Raw genomic sequence first — 16,536 nt, 5'->3', positions numbered from 1 at the left:
ACTGGACAGTGTTAGTTTTGGGCCCCGACTGACTATACTTCCATTTATAAAAATCTATAAATTGACAGCCAGACTTCAAAACATCATAAAGCCATGAGCTAAAGATGTAATAATCCAGAGGCATCTAATGAAAAATTACCTGATTTTTCACCCTGTTTGAGCTCCATATCAGCTGATTTTGTCTGAGCTCCTCCGGTGGTCAGGTTAGCAGAGCCTATTTTCCCTTCACTGACCACTTCCAGCGAACCAGTATCACTAACACATAGCTGCAAAAAGTAGAATAGTGTTACTGTTATTCAGTAATAAAAAGTAATACACAGTGCCTTTAGGAAGTATTCGCCACACTAATTGATTATGTGTATATAAAATTGATATTTTTTCCACACTAGTGATAAAAACACCGGTAACACTTTACAATAAGGTTCATTAGTTAAACATTAGTTAATGTATTAACTAACATGAACTAACCATGGGCAATACATTTGTTACTGTATTTACTAATCTTCGTTAATGTTAGTTAATGAAACTACAGTTGTTCATTGTTTGTTCCTGTTAGTTTACAGTGCATTAACTAATGTTAACAAGATTTTAATAATGTATTAGTAAATGTTGAAATTAACATTAACAAAGATTAATAAATGTTGTAGAAGTGCAGTTCATTATTAGTTCATGTTAACTAATGTAGTTAACTAATGAACCTTATTGTAAAGTGTTACCAAAACACCTTTAACAGTGACTAGCCGTGACTGAAATTATTAGACTGGTGAGACAGCAACCTCCAGATTCTCTCTTATTATTCTTCTGGATCTGTCTGCTGTTACATCCACGCCTGTCCCGAACTCCGTTTCCCAGAATCCTCCCTGTTCATCACCTGTTTGCACTTCCCTCATCAGCCTTCCCGCCTTTCCTGGATTAACTGCACCTGTTGTCATCGTCAGCACTCCCTTTAAGTTGGACTCACTCCTTGCACTCCCTGTCCGTTCTTGTTGTTGACTATTGTTAGTTTATATGTGTGTATGGTTCTCTGTTTCCTTTGTGATAATAAATACCCTGTTTATTGAAGTCCATAAACGCCTCGTCTCTACTGCAACCTACACTCTGTAACATCTGCAGCTTTTGACATTTTAAATCACAAGATCTATCCTCTCAGACTGCTCATTATGGGAACAGCACTCCACTGGATTGGACAGACATCCTTCAGGGTATCTTGGAGGCAAACAGTGTCTAAATCACATTGGCTAACCTATGGGGTGCCTCAGAGTTTGGTGTTTGGCCCCCTCCTTTTCTCAATATACATCCATTTCAGTCAAGAACTTTTTTTCAGTCAAGCATTTTTTTTTTTTTAATTTGTGTGCTTCATAATCTTTAATCAAAATAACTTCCCCTCCCTCTCGCAGTGACATCTTTTCTCTAATGACGTTTTTACTAGTGCGAGGACTGGATAGAATACACTCAAAAAAAAAAAAAAAAAAGATTTATTGATGCTTTCCGCTTTATTTAAATAATTCCTTTTGATTTACCATCATTGTATTAGGGTTTCTTGTTCAAACATGATTGCAATATGTTAAACTGACTTAAAACGGTTACTCTTTGGCTTAACTCAATGTTTTCATGTTGAAAGAATGTTTCAATCAAGTAGCTCAATCAAATATATAGAAAAGGATTTCCACTTCCCATCATGTTTTGCACAGGGCTGGATAGGGGGAGTAAATGTTGAAATAAAGTGTTATTTTATGATTTTTTTTAGCAAGATGAGAAAACAGGGAGACTTGTTAATATAAATGATTTTTAAATACTGATATGTTTGTATTTAAAAGAGTTTTCTGTTATAGCTAATTATAACTACAAAAAGCTATAATTTTTCACAATTGATTGATTAATTTAGTATCAGATTTTAATAATTTAGGAGGTCATTTCATGTGCAGGATGGGCATTTGATTTATCATTAGAATTATGTTAGAAAAAGACGTTCCATATTAATGCATTTTTAGCATGTAATGCTTACGTTGGGGCATTCCTCATTTGCAAGTTGCTTTGCATAAAATCATCAGCTAAATGAATTAATGTATTTAGACATCTTTTAAATGTTATTAAAAGAAATTAAAAAGCTAAAAAAAATAGTGAATTGATATGTATTCACTCTGAGTTTTCAACTCCCTGAATTTGATGAAGTTTCACAATAATCTTCAGCAATCACACTGAATACGTAAACATGGTTAAATCTTCATTTCAAATAAATATCACTGATTTTGTCACATGTGGAGAAAATGTAATCTGATCAGACTAGTGCTTCCTTCTGACAATAATGTTTATTAGCACAATAAAATACAAACCAGCACCCAGGTACTGTAACATCACCTCTACCATTAAAGGGTTAGTTCACACTAAAATGATGTAGAACACGGAAGCGCTACACTGTACATACTACGTCAACTGCGTAGGAGACTGACACGGAAGAGAAGAGATTGTTGAATAAAGTTATTTAAAGTTCTTTTTGTTTTGTTTTGTTTTTGTGCACAAAAGTATTCTCGTCACGTCATAAAATTAAGGTTAAACCACTGTAGTCACGTGGACTATTTTAACGATGTCTTTAGTACCTTTTTGGGCCTTGACAGTGGTAATTAAATTGCTGTCTATGGAGGAGTCAGAGAGCTCTCAGATTTCATCAAAAATATCTTAATTTGTGTTCTGAAGATGAACGAAGGTCTTACGGGTTTGGAACGACATGAAGGTGAGTAATTAATGACAGAATTTTCATTTTTGGGTGAACTAGCCCTTTAAGCTCAAAGTCGGCTCAAAGACAGCTTTCCAGAATCTTGAACTGAGTTTTCTAACCACAAATTGCTTTATGACAGCTTGAAACACTCTTTCCAGATTGGACATTCAAATATTAGGGTAATTAGTTAATGAAATACAGTAGAACAAAGGGTATGTCTTGCTCACCTTCAGATTGCTTCCAGGGAGGATCGCCATTCCCTCCTTCCAGCCCAGAACATGGACAATGGTCCCTCCAACCTGAGCAGGAAGTGATGCAGCCTCCAGTTCACTGCCTTTAATCGCCTTGATTGCATTTTGAGGCAGCTCCACTTTTGGCAATGAGTGAGCAGAAGCTATGAGAAAATACAAGCTTTTTGACTCAAAGAAAATCAGCTCTAAGAGTAGGCCTAAATACTGAGATTTCATGGTCATGACAGCTTCATCTACAACTTTTAACTCTTTTATTTGGTGTTTTAAACAATAGTTTAGCAAGGTTTAATTCTGTCAAACAAACTGCAAGAAAATTTAAAATTGGTTTACCTTTTTAGTCATGTTTTAAAAGAGAAAAAATATTCAGTACAATATGTAAAAAAAAGTTTTAGATGAGCATAAATGTCATTAATTTTTCCTATTCAATGTAAGTACCTGGAAAAATTATTGTGGTAGTATCCTGGGGTTTCAGCCGATGAGAGGAACTGTCATTGGAAGCGTGAGAGACGCTGCTTTCAGATGGGACATCTGCATCATGTGGCAGGACATCCAGGTCTGCTTTGGCACTCATAGCAAGACTCTGCTCAGTACCACTAACCAAAGAGAAATTAAGGACATATTGATATTATTTTGTTATTTAGCAATAGTATGTATGGAATGCAGTGTTGGGTAAGTTACTCTAAAAAAGTAATTATCTTCAAAAGTGTAATTAGATTACTGTACTAATTACTCTCTCTAAAAAATATTGCATTACTTCCTAAATCCCATATTAACCTAAAGGATAGACATGAAATGGCTCCTTTAATTCTTTAAAATAAATAATATATAAATTATTTAAAGTATTTAAAGGGAGAAGGTTACATTAAAAACATACATTTTAACATTAGACATTAAATCTTGATGTTAAATCCACTATTGTTTTATATAGAATTATCCTATATAGTCTATACAGTATTTCATGCAATTACATCAGAAGTAACTGTAATTAAATTGCAGAAAAATTAAGAGCATTCACTTACTTTACTTTTTAAGTAATTAACTTACTATAATTAATTACTTAGTCTTAAAAAGAATTACAAATGTTAATAACAGTTATAACAGTATAGTTAAAATGCTACAGTTTATCAGATGTTTTAAGAGGAAGATGATTAGTCATTTAGGAGGATATTTCTATCATTTCTTCACAAAAGTAAAACAGAAACAAGATGATAACAAAGATGAAGCACAAATGATGATTAGACCATTAACTGATAGTGATTATGATAGAGATGCATAATCCATAATCTGACGGTGTTGATCATGCATAATCCATAAACTGATGGTGGTGGTGATGACGATGACGATGATGAAGCATAAGTGATGGTGTTGATGCTCAAACCATAAATCGATGGAGGTGATAGTGGTGATGATTATGCATAATGCATAAACTGACGGTGTTGATGCTCAAACCATAAAGAGACAGTGGTAGAGATATGAGGGAAACATCAGTTTCATCAATTCCAATACGAAAAGCATCATTTCCAGCGCATACTCTCTGCCCCCAAAATATTCTTATCAGTGCAAAATGGCGCTGTGGTCAGTAAACTAAAGTAGGCGAACCATTCATTATTTCATTTCGCTCTTGACATAAAGACTGCTTTATGAGAAGCATCCGATTCCGATGCATTTAGAAGGAAAAGACAGATGCGCTCTGTTAGGATGATCGATATTAAAACATATGTTTTATTTTCATGGCAACCTCAGCTTAATTGCAAATTATAAGGGTTTATTTAATAATTTTATAAAGGAAAAATACGATCAAACGCGCGTCATCATAAGTGTCCAAAAATGAATGTAAAGTCAAATTTATATATATCGATCGTGTCTTAATAGCATGACATGAATTGTGCGTAATGTGAAGATGATAAGATAAATGAATTTATTCTCACCAGTGCTGGTCTTGCTCGGGAGGAATATGATCTGCGCATGCGCGCATCATAAGCGCACAATCCTTTGATGTTTGAAAGTGTTGCATTACACACCATTTCACATGCGATAGTGTGCAGTGTATGAAACATCTCTAGTACTGATATAAGTATTGTTGTATACAACATTAATCTAAAAACATCTTTAGAAAACATTTTACCTTTTTGTAAAGGATTAGTTTTCAAAGTTTAAAAAAAAAGTTTGCCGTAAATATGCTTAATGCATAATGAAAACCAGACTTTGCTCCAATTGAGTAAATTCCTAAATACAAATAAAAGTAAATAAACTTCTCTGTCACTGTGATTACCATATAACAGTCATAAATTCCTGTTTTAATCAAGTGATAGTTACCTGAAAATGCAAAAGACAAATTTAAAAACATCATGAGACGACGTGAATGAGAATCAAAGTTGAATTGACAACTTCAATTTTCTCTTAGTAGATGATTCGTGATCCATTCTTCATCCTGATTCTGCTTTTGAACTTACCTTGAACCATCTATGTGGAAGTGAACCAGAAAAATATACTACATAAAACTTGAGCATCCACTGAGCCTTTATTCCTTTAATGTCTTTATTATAGACTTTGCTGTCCAAATATAGATAAACATGCCAATAAAATATCTTAATAGTGAACATAATTTACATATAGTAGTGTAAAATCTGGCTAAAACAACCAAACTAAACTTCATAAAGTATAAATCGCTCTAGTGTTGTTGGATCCGTTGCATGAAATTATGTCACATAACTCTCAGCATTTACAGTGCAATACAAGGCCTAGATTTGGAGTTTACTGAAACTGCTATTGGACTTGGCCTGTAAAGTATGATCACACATTTTGCTTTAAATTGTGTGTAACCAGATTTAAATCTCATGAAAACCTTTTTCACCACAAATATAACATATATTAGGAAAATTAGTGTAGCAACATCACAAACATAGCACAGCACAAGAGTTTTTGCAAACCAACCATTAACAAATTATGAGCCAATATAAAGGGTATGGCCAGTGTTTTTATTGACTGAAGACACAGAAAAATCAGACTGTAGTTTTGATGGATGAGACCAGTGGCTAGCAGAGGTCATCACCCCCCGGAGACATTTGAACCACATCCTCAGCATCCAGGACCACTTCCTCCAGCACGTCGATACTCTCAACATTGATATCTAGGGCATTTTGCAACAATTCAGGACGCTCCTGGAACAACCACCACATAGATAAATACTTGTGGATGCAACGGTTTCTTTTGTGTTCACATAGACACTTCCAGTTGCCAGACTTGGTATCAAAAGAGACACGTGTCCTCCCAAACTGACACCATTTGTCCTTAAGTTCGGTGTACACAGAAAAGTAGATGCATCTTTCTGAAAGTTCATGCTCCTCCCAAAAAATAGGGTACACACAATCAACTCCCTCTAAACATGCCCTTGAGTTCATTTCCTGGCACTCCTGTTTCTCCGATTTGGACAGGACGTGTTTGTCAGTCATTTCCTCCAGAGAGTTGACACACAGTGGTGGAGGGGGAACGTAGTGTCGTGCGTGATTAGTTCTCACAAGGTGGCGGCATTCTTTACCAGGATTTCCTCTCTGGGCCTGCGCTTTCATAAAATCCCAGCATTCTTCCAATTCACAAAGCAGAATTTGTAAGGCAAAGGATTTACGGATATGAATGGGCACTCTTGGTCCATGCAGATCCTTGGGTGTAACATAGATTGCATTTTTGGCATCTATGCATAACATGGGCTGTTGGTCTTGGCCATGCTGTAGTCTCTCGTGCCGTCTCAAATTTGATGTGGTAGTAAAGTGGATTCCACACTTTTGGCATGCTGACTTATTGCCTGCTGTCCTGTCTTCATTGTCTGTTTGCAGAGTCTCCAACAGTACTGTTGTAGGTTGTAGCTCAGCTGGAAGGAGGAAAAATGATTTAGATGAATTGCAATATGGGAATGGCTGTGTCTGAAGCGTAATGCTAGATGATCAATTCAAACATCCTCTCCACCATGATGCCTCCATCTCGTCTGTCAACTTCTGTTTTACCTCCCAACTTACAAATACATTCAGAAATAAGCATTGTAGTGAGTAAGGCACAGTATGTAAGTTTTTCAAAAAAACGTCGCTTTTTCAAAACAATAACAAAGGCGTAACTTGATGCCAGTGAGAATGAGCGTGGAATCATGGGAGTTGTCGTCTTCACCTCCACAGCCGATGGAAAGCAATCCGACGGGACTTAATTATGTTCATGGATGAGCTAAAGTATATAAAGTTTTACTAGCAGGATGGGGCCAAAAGCCCAGTACATTTTATGTTGCTGTTTTTATTATGCTTATATTCTACCAAAGTAAAAGTTCAAAACCCGAAATCGAGGGTAACGCGGATATGATGTCATTGACAAGCGACGCAATGACACTGCCCATTACGCTGGTTAAAACTGCTCATTTCTCTGGATTTAAACATTTTTGGAAACATCTGGGATAATGTAAGTACACAAGTCAACAAAAAAATATAACATTGTTTTAGTGGTTTTTGGATATTTTAATCCAAAAATCTTACATATTGTGCCTTTAAATATTTGCTTGGATATCTGTACAAAGAATCTTTTCTACATTATGATGCCTTGGAAGGTGATCTAAAATCAGTATCCTAAACACGTGTCTACACCGGACACTGAGCAGCAACAGCTTGAGTCTGTCTACACTAGATGAGACAAAGCAACTGTTGCAAATCCATTTGTTCTTCATGTCAAAAGTTGCACAAGTGCTTGAAGTACATCAGAAACAGAACTGCACATAAGTTTACTGTTGGGGATTTGTCTTGTCACACCGCATCCAGGCAAGACAGCATTACTGATTATAATGGGCTCTTTTGTGTTTTGTCACGTTCGGTGTATTCGTGGGGTAACATTAGTGAAATGTCATGGGCAAAAAAGGTTCACTGTAGCAATGTATGAAGCACAACTCACAAAGATGTCACTTTCAAATGATTAAATGCCATTTCTCACCTGTTGATTTGTCTGTCATCTTAACACCTGCAATTGCATGAAACATATCAGAATTGAAGGATATTAATAACTGCAGGCTTTTTTTTTTTACCAAGAAGAAAAGAATGACAAAAACAAAGCAGTCACAATCAAGGGAGTTAATAGTTATACATGTAGTGCAGGAAACATTTATTTCCAGCATACATTTGAACTCCTTCAATAATGTTTCAAAACATCCCAGAATGCAATGATAGAAACAGTGCACAGAGTTGGAATCTAGACAAAGATGCCCAGTTTAGTTGATAAACTTAAATCTTAAAAAGTTAGTTTTTATTCTATAATGTGGACAACACCAATAATGATAAACGGACTAAGTCCTAAACTTATGCAAACAATTAAGAAACATTTGTATACACCCCAATAAACATTTGATATTGCTTGTATCTTAAATAATACAATATAATGAGTGAAAGGGCAGTACAGTCCAATCCTCTAAGATAATTCAATAGGAAATATATTTAAATAGACACAAACCATGGTTGGTAATATGAATTTTGTAATCCTTTGTCCTTTGCAATATTTTTGTGCACATTGGGCAGTGCCAGTGGCTCCTGCCATGGCCTCCATCAGCACAATAACAGGGGATAGAAAACTTCCCTGTCACAAAGAACAAACAGCGTTAGAGCTGAGAACGGGTGTAAAATATTATCTCTGTGAAAAACAACTGTTGTAGAAATGTTTTTTGTTTGTTTCATTACCAATGCCAGAATCTTTATAATATATAGCGAATCTGAGATGTCTCTTTTTGAGGTGATGTTTAGATGCAGTAACTGGATTCCTACAGTAGAGACAGTCAAGGTCCTTCATCAAACTGAAAAGCTCCTCTTCATCAACAAACACAAATATTCTCTCTGCAAAAAAAAAAAAAAAAAGAGTGGCAAAATTATATGAAATGCAAGCTTTATAGAACCCTTTACACTGCATATGGATCACTTGAGATAATGGTAGGGTGACTATACACTAACGTTATATTTCCTGAACTGCTAGTGAGATATATTTTGATAATTGTTCATTGGTTGGTGTAGCTGATCGGTTAATGATCATGGCTGTTAACCCAAGAGTTGCAGGATTGAACCCAGCCTACCATGTGCCATAGATAGCCCATGCCGCAAGTTTACCACAAGTTGCTTAAGATAAAAAAAAGAAACTTTTAATAATTTAATAACAACAGTGTTGCAATAATAATCTGTATATTTCATACTAGACAAACTTTGTGTCATTTAGTTTCCTCATTTACCATTTAAATTAGCACCTTATATTTTTAAACAATGCAGCCGCTTTAAAATTCACGTTTGAGGCATGACTAATGTTAACCACATTAGGAAATTCCTGAGTGAACCAACAGAAAATTTTCTTCAAAGTTTTAGGACTACAAAATTAACATGCATTGCATTGCAAACTCATCCTTTGCTTGTAAATACAAACCTAGGAGAATAAAACATGTTTTGATTCTGATTATAATTACAGTGGACCTTGCGAACCATCATCTTATTTTAGAAGTTTTTATTAAATGCATTACACTTACCTGTCATGACTATTTACTTCCAGAGCCTAAGAAAAAATAAATAAATAAATAAATAAATATATATATATATATATATATATACACACACACACACACACACACACACACATTATATATATATATAAAATTAATTACATGTAGCAAGTACCAAGACTATCCAATAATAATTTAATTAGAACAGAAAGATTTTGAAAGCTTCTTACAGCTTCATCTCATATTAAATACATTGATTTTACAGCAGGAACAATAACTGGCATTTCAGTGTAAACTATGGTTACCATGGTGATTTGGTAAGGTGATAAACCGTTTACTAGAACCATAATAAACAAAGACATATCTACTGACCTCCCACAAACAGATGCTGTGGATGTAATGCAGTCAAATGTCTGTCAGTCCTCTCGATACAGACTACAGTCTTTAAATATGATATCAAACCTTCAAGCGTATCAATCACTCGATCGCAGTTTAAAAAGCTTTTTATTAATGAACAAAAACAAAAAATGGCTGAGCTGTTTGCTTTGCGCACATGTATGACGCACGCCAGATCACGTGACTGTCGCGTTTCGAAAGACGTAAAGCTGTCAACGCTGCTGTAAACTACACCATCTGCTGACTAAAAAAAACAAACAAACAAAAAAAAAACATCTGCTGACTGGTGATGCCAAAAAATGCATGTTTCCCTATTCAAAAATAACAATGTATTTTGCTCTCTATATTTAGCTGTAGAGAGTGTGAAGACCCTAGTTCAATGCAGACTGTGCTGAGTTATGGAAAAAAAAAACGGGGCGTTTCGAAACTCCGAATTCATTGATTTGATTGCTTTGCCAATTTATTCGCTGTTTGAAAGCGACACCTGCTGGTCAAGATGGTTTCATTACAATGAGAAAACAGCCCAAACATTGTTGTGGGTAGTATAAAATGTACAACAAAACAAAGGCATAAGGGCAGCAAAGAGGGTGAGTTTGCTGTCATTACTCTGGTTCAAGTTAATTCATTTAGTGATGTCTATGTTGTTATATTTTCCCTCTGTAAACATTTCTTGTATCTTCCCTGATTGTTATACACGTGTCTAGTCTGTGTAGTTGTGGGTGCATGTCTAAGTCTAGTTCATGCTATTCAAAATATAATGTGTCATTCAGATGAATTTATTACTCTTGCTCAAAGTAATTTTATTTGTCTGATTCTCTGTTGTAGCAGTGCACAAAATTGGAGCGATCTCATGTATTAACATGTTCTTTTTGTATTTTTTGCAGGTCCATTTGTTTCCCTTTGTAAAGTTAGAAAAAGATTTCAGAAAGATGTTTCGGCACTGTGTTTAAGCAAGGAAATCTGATAGCCAGAAGGAAAACCCCAGTGGTGGCTGGTGGAAAATTTTCTAGGTGGGGCTGCAGTTGGTTACTACTGGACAATTTCAGCTAACATCCCAGTATGATTTCATGCTAAACAGTGAACATTAAAGAAAAAAGTTAACAGAATAAAAAAAATATTAAGACTAGAGGCTTGAATATTTTACCAAGTTCTGGATTAAGTTTGAGGATGATTCTCACAAAACTGTTTTCTGCAGGCTTTTTTCAAGGTGAATTAAAAATATATTTTTTACCTTTCCTAATTTGCAATGTATGTATACACTGCAACAGCAAAAACTGTGAGGCAAAAATAAATGTTGCATTTGTTTAGAGCTTATATATATATATATATATATATATATATACATACACACACACACACATATACACACAGTTGCAAGAAAAAATACAGTGGGTACGGAAAGTATTCAGACCCCCTTAAATTTTTCACTCTTTGTTATATTGCAGCCATTTGCTAAAATCATTTAAGTTTATTTTTTTTCCTTATTAATGTACACACAGCACCCCATATTGACAAAAACACAGAATTGTTGACATTTTTGCAGATTTATTAAAAAAGAAAAACTGAAATATCACATGGTCCTAAGTATTCAGACCCTTTGCTGTGACACTCATATATTTAACTCAGGTGCTGTCCATTTCTTCTGATCATCCTTGAGATGGTTCTACACCTTCATTTAAGTCCAGCTGTGTTTGATTATACTGATTGGACTTGATTAGGAAAGCTACACACCTGTCTATATAAGACCTTACAGCTCACAGTGCATGTCAGAGCAAATGAGAATCATGAGGTCAAAGAAACTGCCTGAAAAGCTCAGAGACAGAATTGTGGCAAGGCACAGATCTGGCCATGGTTACAAAAAAATTCTGCTGCACTTAAGGTTCCTAAGAGCACAGTGGCCTCCATAATCCTTAAATGGAAGATGTTTGGGAAGACCAGAACCCTTCCTAGAGCTAGCTGTCTGGCCAAACTGAGCTATCGGGGGAGAAGAGCCTTGGTGAGAGAGGTAAAGAAGAACCCAAAGATCACTGTGGCTGAGCTCCAGAGATGCAGTCGGGAGATGGGAGAAAGTTGTGGAAAGTCAACCATCACTGCAGCCCTCCACCACTCGGGGCTTTATGGCAGAGTGGTCCGACGGAAGCCTCTCAGTGCAAGATACATGAAAGCTAGCATGGAGGACTCCAAGATGGTGAGAAATAAGATTCTCTGGTCTGATGAGACCAAGATAGAACTTTTTGGCCTTAATTCTAAGCGGTATGTGTGGAGAAATCCAGGCACTGCTCATCACCTGTCCAATACAGTCCCAACAGTGAAGCATGGTGGTGGCAGCATCATGCTGTGGGGGTGTTTTTCAGCTGCAGGGACAGGACGACTGGTTGCAATCGAGGGAAAGATGAATGCGGCCAAGTACAGGGATATCCTGGACGAAAACCTTCTCCAGAGTGCTCAGGACCTCAGACTGGGCCAAAGGTTTACCTTCCAACGAGACAATGACCCTAAGCACACAGCTAAAATAACGAAGGAGTGGCTTCACAACAACTCCGTGACTGTTCTTGAATGGCCCAGCCAGAGCCCTGACTTAAACCCAATTGAGCATCTCTTCTGAGGGGGGTCTGAATACTTTCCGTACCCACTGTATGTGAACCACTTGCAGAATCTGTGAAAATGTGCAAAATTTCAACAAAATAAGAGAGATCATACAAAATGCATGTTATTTTTTATTTAGTACTGTCCTAAGATATTTTACATAAAAGATGTTTACATATAATCCATAAGACAAAAAAATAGCTGAATTTATTAAAATGACCCAGTTCAAAAGTTTGTGAACCATTGATTCTTAATACTGTGTGTGGTTACCTGGATGATCTACGACTGTTTTTTTTTTTGTTTTTGTTTTTTGTGATGGTTGTTCACGAGTCCCTTGTTTATTCTGAACCCTTTACAAAAGTGACTGAATGATTTTGAGATCCATCTTTTCACATGGAGGACAACTGAGGGACTCAAACACAACTTTTAAAAAAGGTTCAAACATTCACTGATGCTCCAGAAGGAAACACGATTCATTAAGAGCCAGGAGGTGAAAACTTTTGAACAGGATGAAGAGGTCCAAATTTTTCTTATTTCGCTTTTTTTTTCCCATTTAGTACTGCCCTTCGGAAGCAACAGAAAATACTTGCATGTTTCCCGGAAGACCAATTAAATACAATTTACCTTGATCCTCAAATTCCAAATGTTTTCACGCCCCATCTATTAATGCATCATGTTTTTTTCTGGAGCATCAGTGAATGTTTGAACCTTTTTTAAAAGTTGTGTTTGAGTCCCTCAGTTGTCCTCAGTGTGAAAAGACGGATCTCAAAATCATTCAGTCACAGCTGTAAAGGGTTCAAATATACAAAAAATGCTTGAAAACTGAATAATCTGCAGGACCTGGAGGATTTTTCTGAAGAACAGAGCTCAGTTTAACTGCTCAGGACAAACAAGGGACTCATGAACAACCATCACAAAAAAAACAAAAACAAAAAAAACAGTCGTAGATCATCCAGGTAACCACACACAGTATTAAGAATCAATGGTTCATATACTTATGAATGGGGTTATTTTAATAAATTCAGCTATTTTTTGTCTTGTGGATTATATGTAAACATCTTTTATTTAAAATAACTTACCCAGGACAGTACTAAATAAAAAATAACATGCATTTTGTATTATCTCCCTTATTTTGTTAAAATTAACATTTTCATAGATTCTGCAAGTGGTTCACATACTTTTTCTTGCAACTGTATAACAAGTCAATGTGCGATGCCAAAAGCACTATACCAACCACCTTGATCTGACTGCAGATTACTATATGGCTCCATTCAGAATTACTAGTAAACACAGCAAAATACAGCGATCTGAAGGTGGGTCGACGTCATCAGTGAGAGAGAGTGTTTGTGTCTGTGCTTAGAGTATGATGTCCATACATAACCGCCACTGACCCTCACAAACTCCTCCAAAACGCTTCTTCAGCAATTCCATTATAAAACAATCAACCATATTGAAATGTGCACTTATCTTAATTCTTTACCTTGATTACAGTCATCATCCATCAAAACTTTACTAGTGAGACACTGGTTTGCTTAAACAGTCTTGACTTTAGCAGTGGCTTGTTAGGGCCGATAAATAATCGTCCTTATGGAATTATTTAAGGATGCTGATTGGCTAAAATTGATGTAATATATATTGAATGTTTATATCGTGAATCAGCAACTGGCTAAACTGCTACATAGACCCGTCTCCTGTGGGTGATTTCTCTTTTGCCCCAGAGCTGAACTTGAGACATGCGGACCAGACAGAGAGGACTTAAGCATATATTTTACACAGAATTTTTTTTCATATCATATAAATATGTGTATATAATTTATATTAATAATAATAATAATAATAATTCAACCCCCAAGTCAAATTTTGTGCAGAATCTTTTATTCTTTATCCTCCGATAAACACTGCCTTTAAGTGCTTAGAAGCTTTGCCAAAATGGCTTGATACTTCAAAGAACTCATGATATGCTTCATACAGTCAAGATTTCCACTTCCTGCAACAGCAAAGGACCCACATAACAAGACTGGAGCACCTCCATGTTTGACCATGGAGACTTGCTATTTCCCTTTTTTGTCTACTTTAATCCCTCGCCATGGCAACACCATTTGAGATATCCAATATCCGCTTGCAATTTAGCATCCTCAATGTGTTGACAGTTCCTTATGCATCCCCTTGGAGGAGTAGTTAATTAGAGCTTGATATATATATATTTTTTTTTCCAAAAAAAAAAAATCCACATTCAAACCTGGTCGAAGCTAATAAGCCCAAAAAGTCAAAGCTTTTGCCCACACACACTTTAGTCAAATGTGGCATTATAGAGCTCCTCCTCCATGCCTATTTCTTAGCTTTTGCCCATGTCTTATGGCCGATTACTCTGATGTGTCTAGTTTCATGAAATTCTAAGCATGAGTCTCAAAAACACCAAAAAGAATATTAAAGTTTGATGTGTTACCATAGCAACACTATTTAAGTCATCAAGAATCTCTACAGTTTTAAATCAGCCATGTCTTGACATTATTCTGACAAAGCTTTAAGCAGGTGATTTCAAAGCATTTTTCAAAAGTGACACTTCCTGCTGCTAGTTGGTGGTGCTATGACTGACTCAATAGTCACATCCATATGATCGGCCTCCTTCAACAAACATACAGCTGCGGAGCTTATGACTTGCAGTGCTTATGACTTCAGCTCAATAAGATCTATGTGTACTGAGTTTCATACATATACGTGCTATTATGTAACCAACATTTCAGACTGCGTTCAAGGGGGCACTGTAGAGCCCCAATTGCCCTTCGCCCTTCCAGGGCTTGGGCCCTTAATATAATATACAATAGTTTGCAATATCAAGCAGGGTAACAGACTGTTTTTGTATAGCTAAATTAACTGGAAGCAGGTTCGACCAGAAACCTCAACACAGTCAAGTTACTAATGGCTAGTGAAAAGACATGCATGAAAAGCTTAAACACTTTATTTTGTTTATGCTTTTTTTTTTATATTGTAAAATATCATCTGCAATACAGTACTGTAGCCACTAGATGTCTGTATAGCTTTTTATATAAATATATACGGGACTGTGTAATCTCTAGTTGATCGCTTAGTTATAATAGCCTAGTTTTCATTAGTTTTAATTTTAAAGTCATATTAAATAAAAGTACTTTGATATGTGACCCTGAAGGAATCCAAATGTAATCAGATTACATTACTTTCATATTGTGGTGCTTGGATTACGTTACTGAATACTTTATGAAGTAATCTGTAACTGTAATGGAATACATTTGAAAAGTAACCCTCCCAACCCTGCTCATATATGGTTTTGGTCATATTGCCTACTCAATCATGTTAAATGATTATTTTGGTCAATACTGTAATCTTGAGCATAATTTTATCTTAATCAAGCAGCCCTACTCTTAACATTGTTGTTTGCTTGCTTTTATCACTTCCTTTTTTATTCTCACGCACTGGTTTTTGAAGATGAACAGCCAATCAGAGTGATTGGGTTCCACGAATTGGGGACCAACTAGTGCACCACAAAAACTAGGCAGACAAAGATCAGGCTGCAGCAATGAAGAGGGTCCCTAGCTGCCATGTTCTACCCTGAACACCAAGAGCTGTAATCAAGTTACCCTTGCCTTCAGTTTCACTGCTAATAGGTAAATCTATTTATTGCAAACTATAGAACAGTAAACTCCAACACCTAAGGGCCATTCAGACCAAGTATAACTATAACTACATTAGCATTTACTACACCAATGCATGATAACGTTCTGTCTCTTATAAGTACACTCTGCAGTTTTGTCATCTAGCTCTTTAAAGCCTGATGCTGGATTCTGATTGGCTGTCAATGTTTTTATCATTCATTAGCTGGAAAAAAAAAAAAAATCATTCTTAAAATGATTCCAGCTATATTGTTCATCTGTGTCATTGTAGTTGTAGACTTCCATTTTCACACAGAATTAGAACTATTTAACCATTATTATTATTAATTATTATTATTATCATCCTTGGTGTGAACGAGCCTTAAGTGCTGCTTTTATATGCTAATGGAAAAAATATATAGCCAGTTTTGACGAAAAAGGCATTAAAAACAACAACAACAA

General features: G+C 35.9%; 2 protein-coding genes across 5 annotated transcripts in view; both read right to left on the bottom strand.

Annotated features, from left to right (window-relative positions):
* Positions 1 to 4,947, bottom strand: part of l3mbtl1 (L3MBTL histone methyl-lysine binding protein 1) — a 35,948-nt gene extending 31,001 nt beyond the window's left edge. For 3 of the 4 annotated variants that reach the window (XR_007927596.1, XM_051880499.1, XM_051880502.1), the window contains exons 1-4: positions 4,896 to 4,947; positions 3,403 to 3,560; positions 2,944 to 3,110; positions 140 to 266 (exon numbers count right to left, since the gene is read on the bottom strand). Coding sequence is in view for 2 of the 4 variants with exons in the window: in XM_051880499.1 (XP_051736459.1) it covers positions 140 to 266; positions 2,944 to 3,110; positions 3,403 to 3,560; positions 4,896 to 4,945 (502 nt within the window). In the remaining 2 variants the exon portion in view is untranslated. Of the gene's footprint in view, positions 1 to 139; positions 267 to 2,943; positions 3,111 to 3,402; positions 3,561 to 4,895 lie in introns of those variants that run through there. The other variant, XM_051880501.1, reaches the window with a different exon arrangement.
* A 977-nt stretch (positions 4,948 to 5,924) lies between these two features.
* On the bottom strand, positions 5,925 to 11,193 carry si:ch211-10d23.5 (uncharacterized protein LOC556599 homolog). Its single transcript, XM_051880572.1, has 6 exons — positions 9,839 to 11,193; positions 9,494 to 9,519; positions 8,667 to 8,819; positions 8,443 to 8,565; positions 7,930 to 7,956; positions 5,925 to 6,835 (listed from the first exon to the last, which is right to left on the bottom strand). Exons 2-6 carry the CDS (start codon positions 9,498 to 9,500, stop codon positions 6,003 to 6,005), a joined length of 1,143 nt encoding a protein of 380 aa, XP_051736532.1. The 5' UTR covers positions 9,501 to 9,519; positions 9,839 to 11,193; the 3' UTR covers positions 5,925 to 6,002.
* Positions 11,194 to 16,536: the final 5,343 nt, after the last annotated feature.

The sequence above is a fragment of the Ctenopharyngodon idella genome, chromosome 22, assembly GCF_019924925.1.
Source record: "Ctenopharyngodon idella isolate HZGC_01 chromosome 22, HZGC01, whole genome shotgun sequence".
Classification (NCBI taxonomy): Eukaryota; Metazoa; Chordata; class Actinopteri; order Cypriniformes; family Xenocyprididae; genus Ctenopharyngodon; species Ctenopharyngodon idella.
This window is presented reverse-complemented; position numbering and strand designations above follow the sequence as displayed.

What these genes read in the sequence shown, in the direction of transcription:
- si:ch211-10d23.5 (XM_051880572.1), bottom strand. An exon ending in TTATAAAGATTCTGGCATTG is followed by an intron (nt 8,566 to 8,666) that starts GTAATGAAACAA and finishes TCTTTGTGACAG; the next exon opens with GGAAGTTTTCTATCCCCTGT. An exon ending in GATGACAGACAAATCAACAG is followed by an intron (nt 6,836 to 7,929) that starts GTGAGAAATGGC and finishes TCCTCCTTCCAG; the next exon opens with CTGAGCTACAACCTACAACA.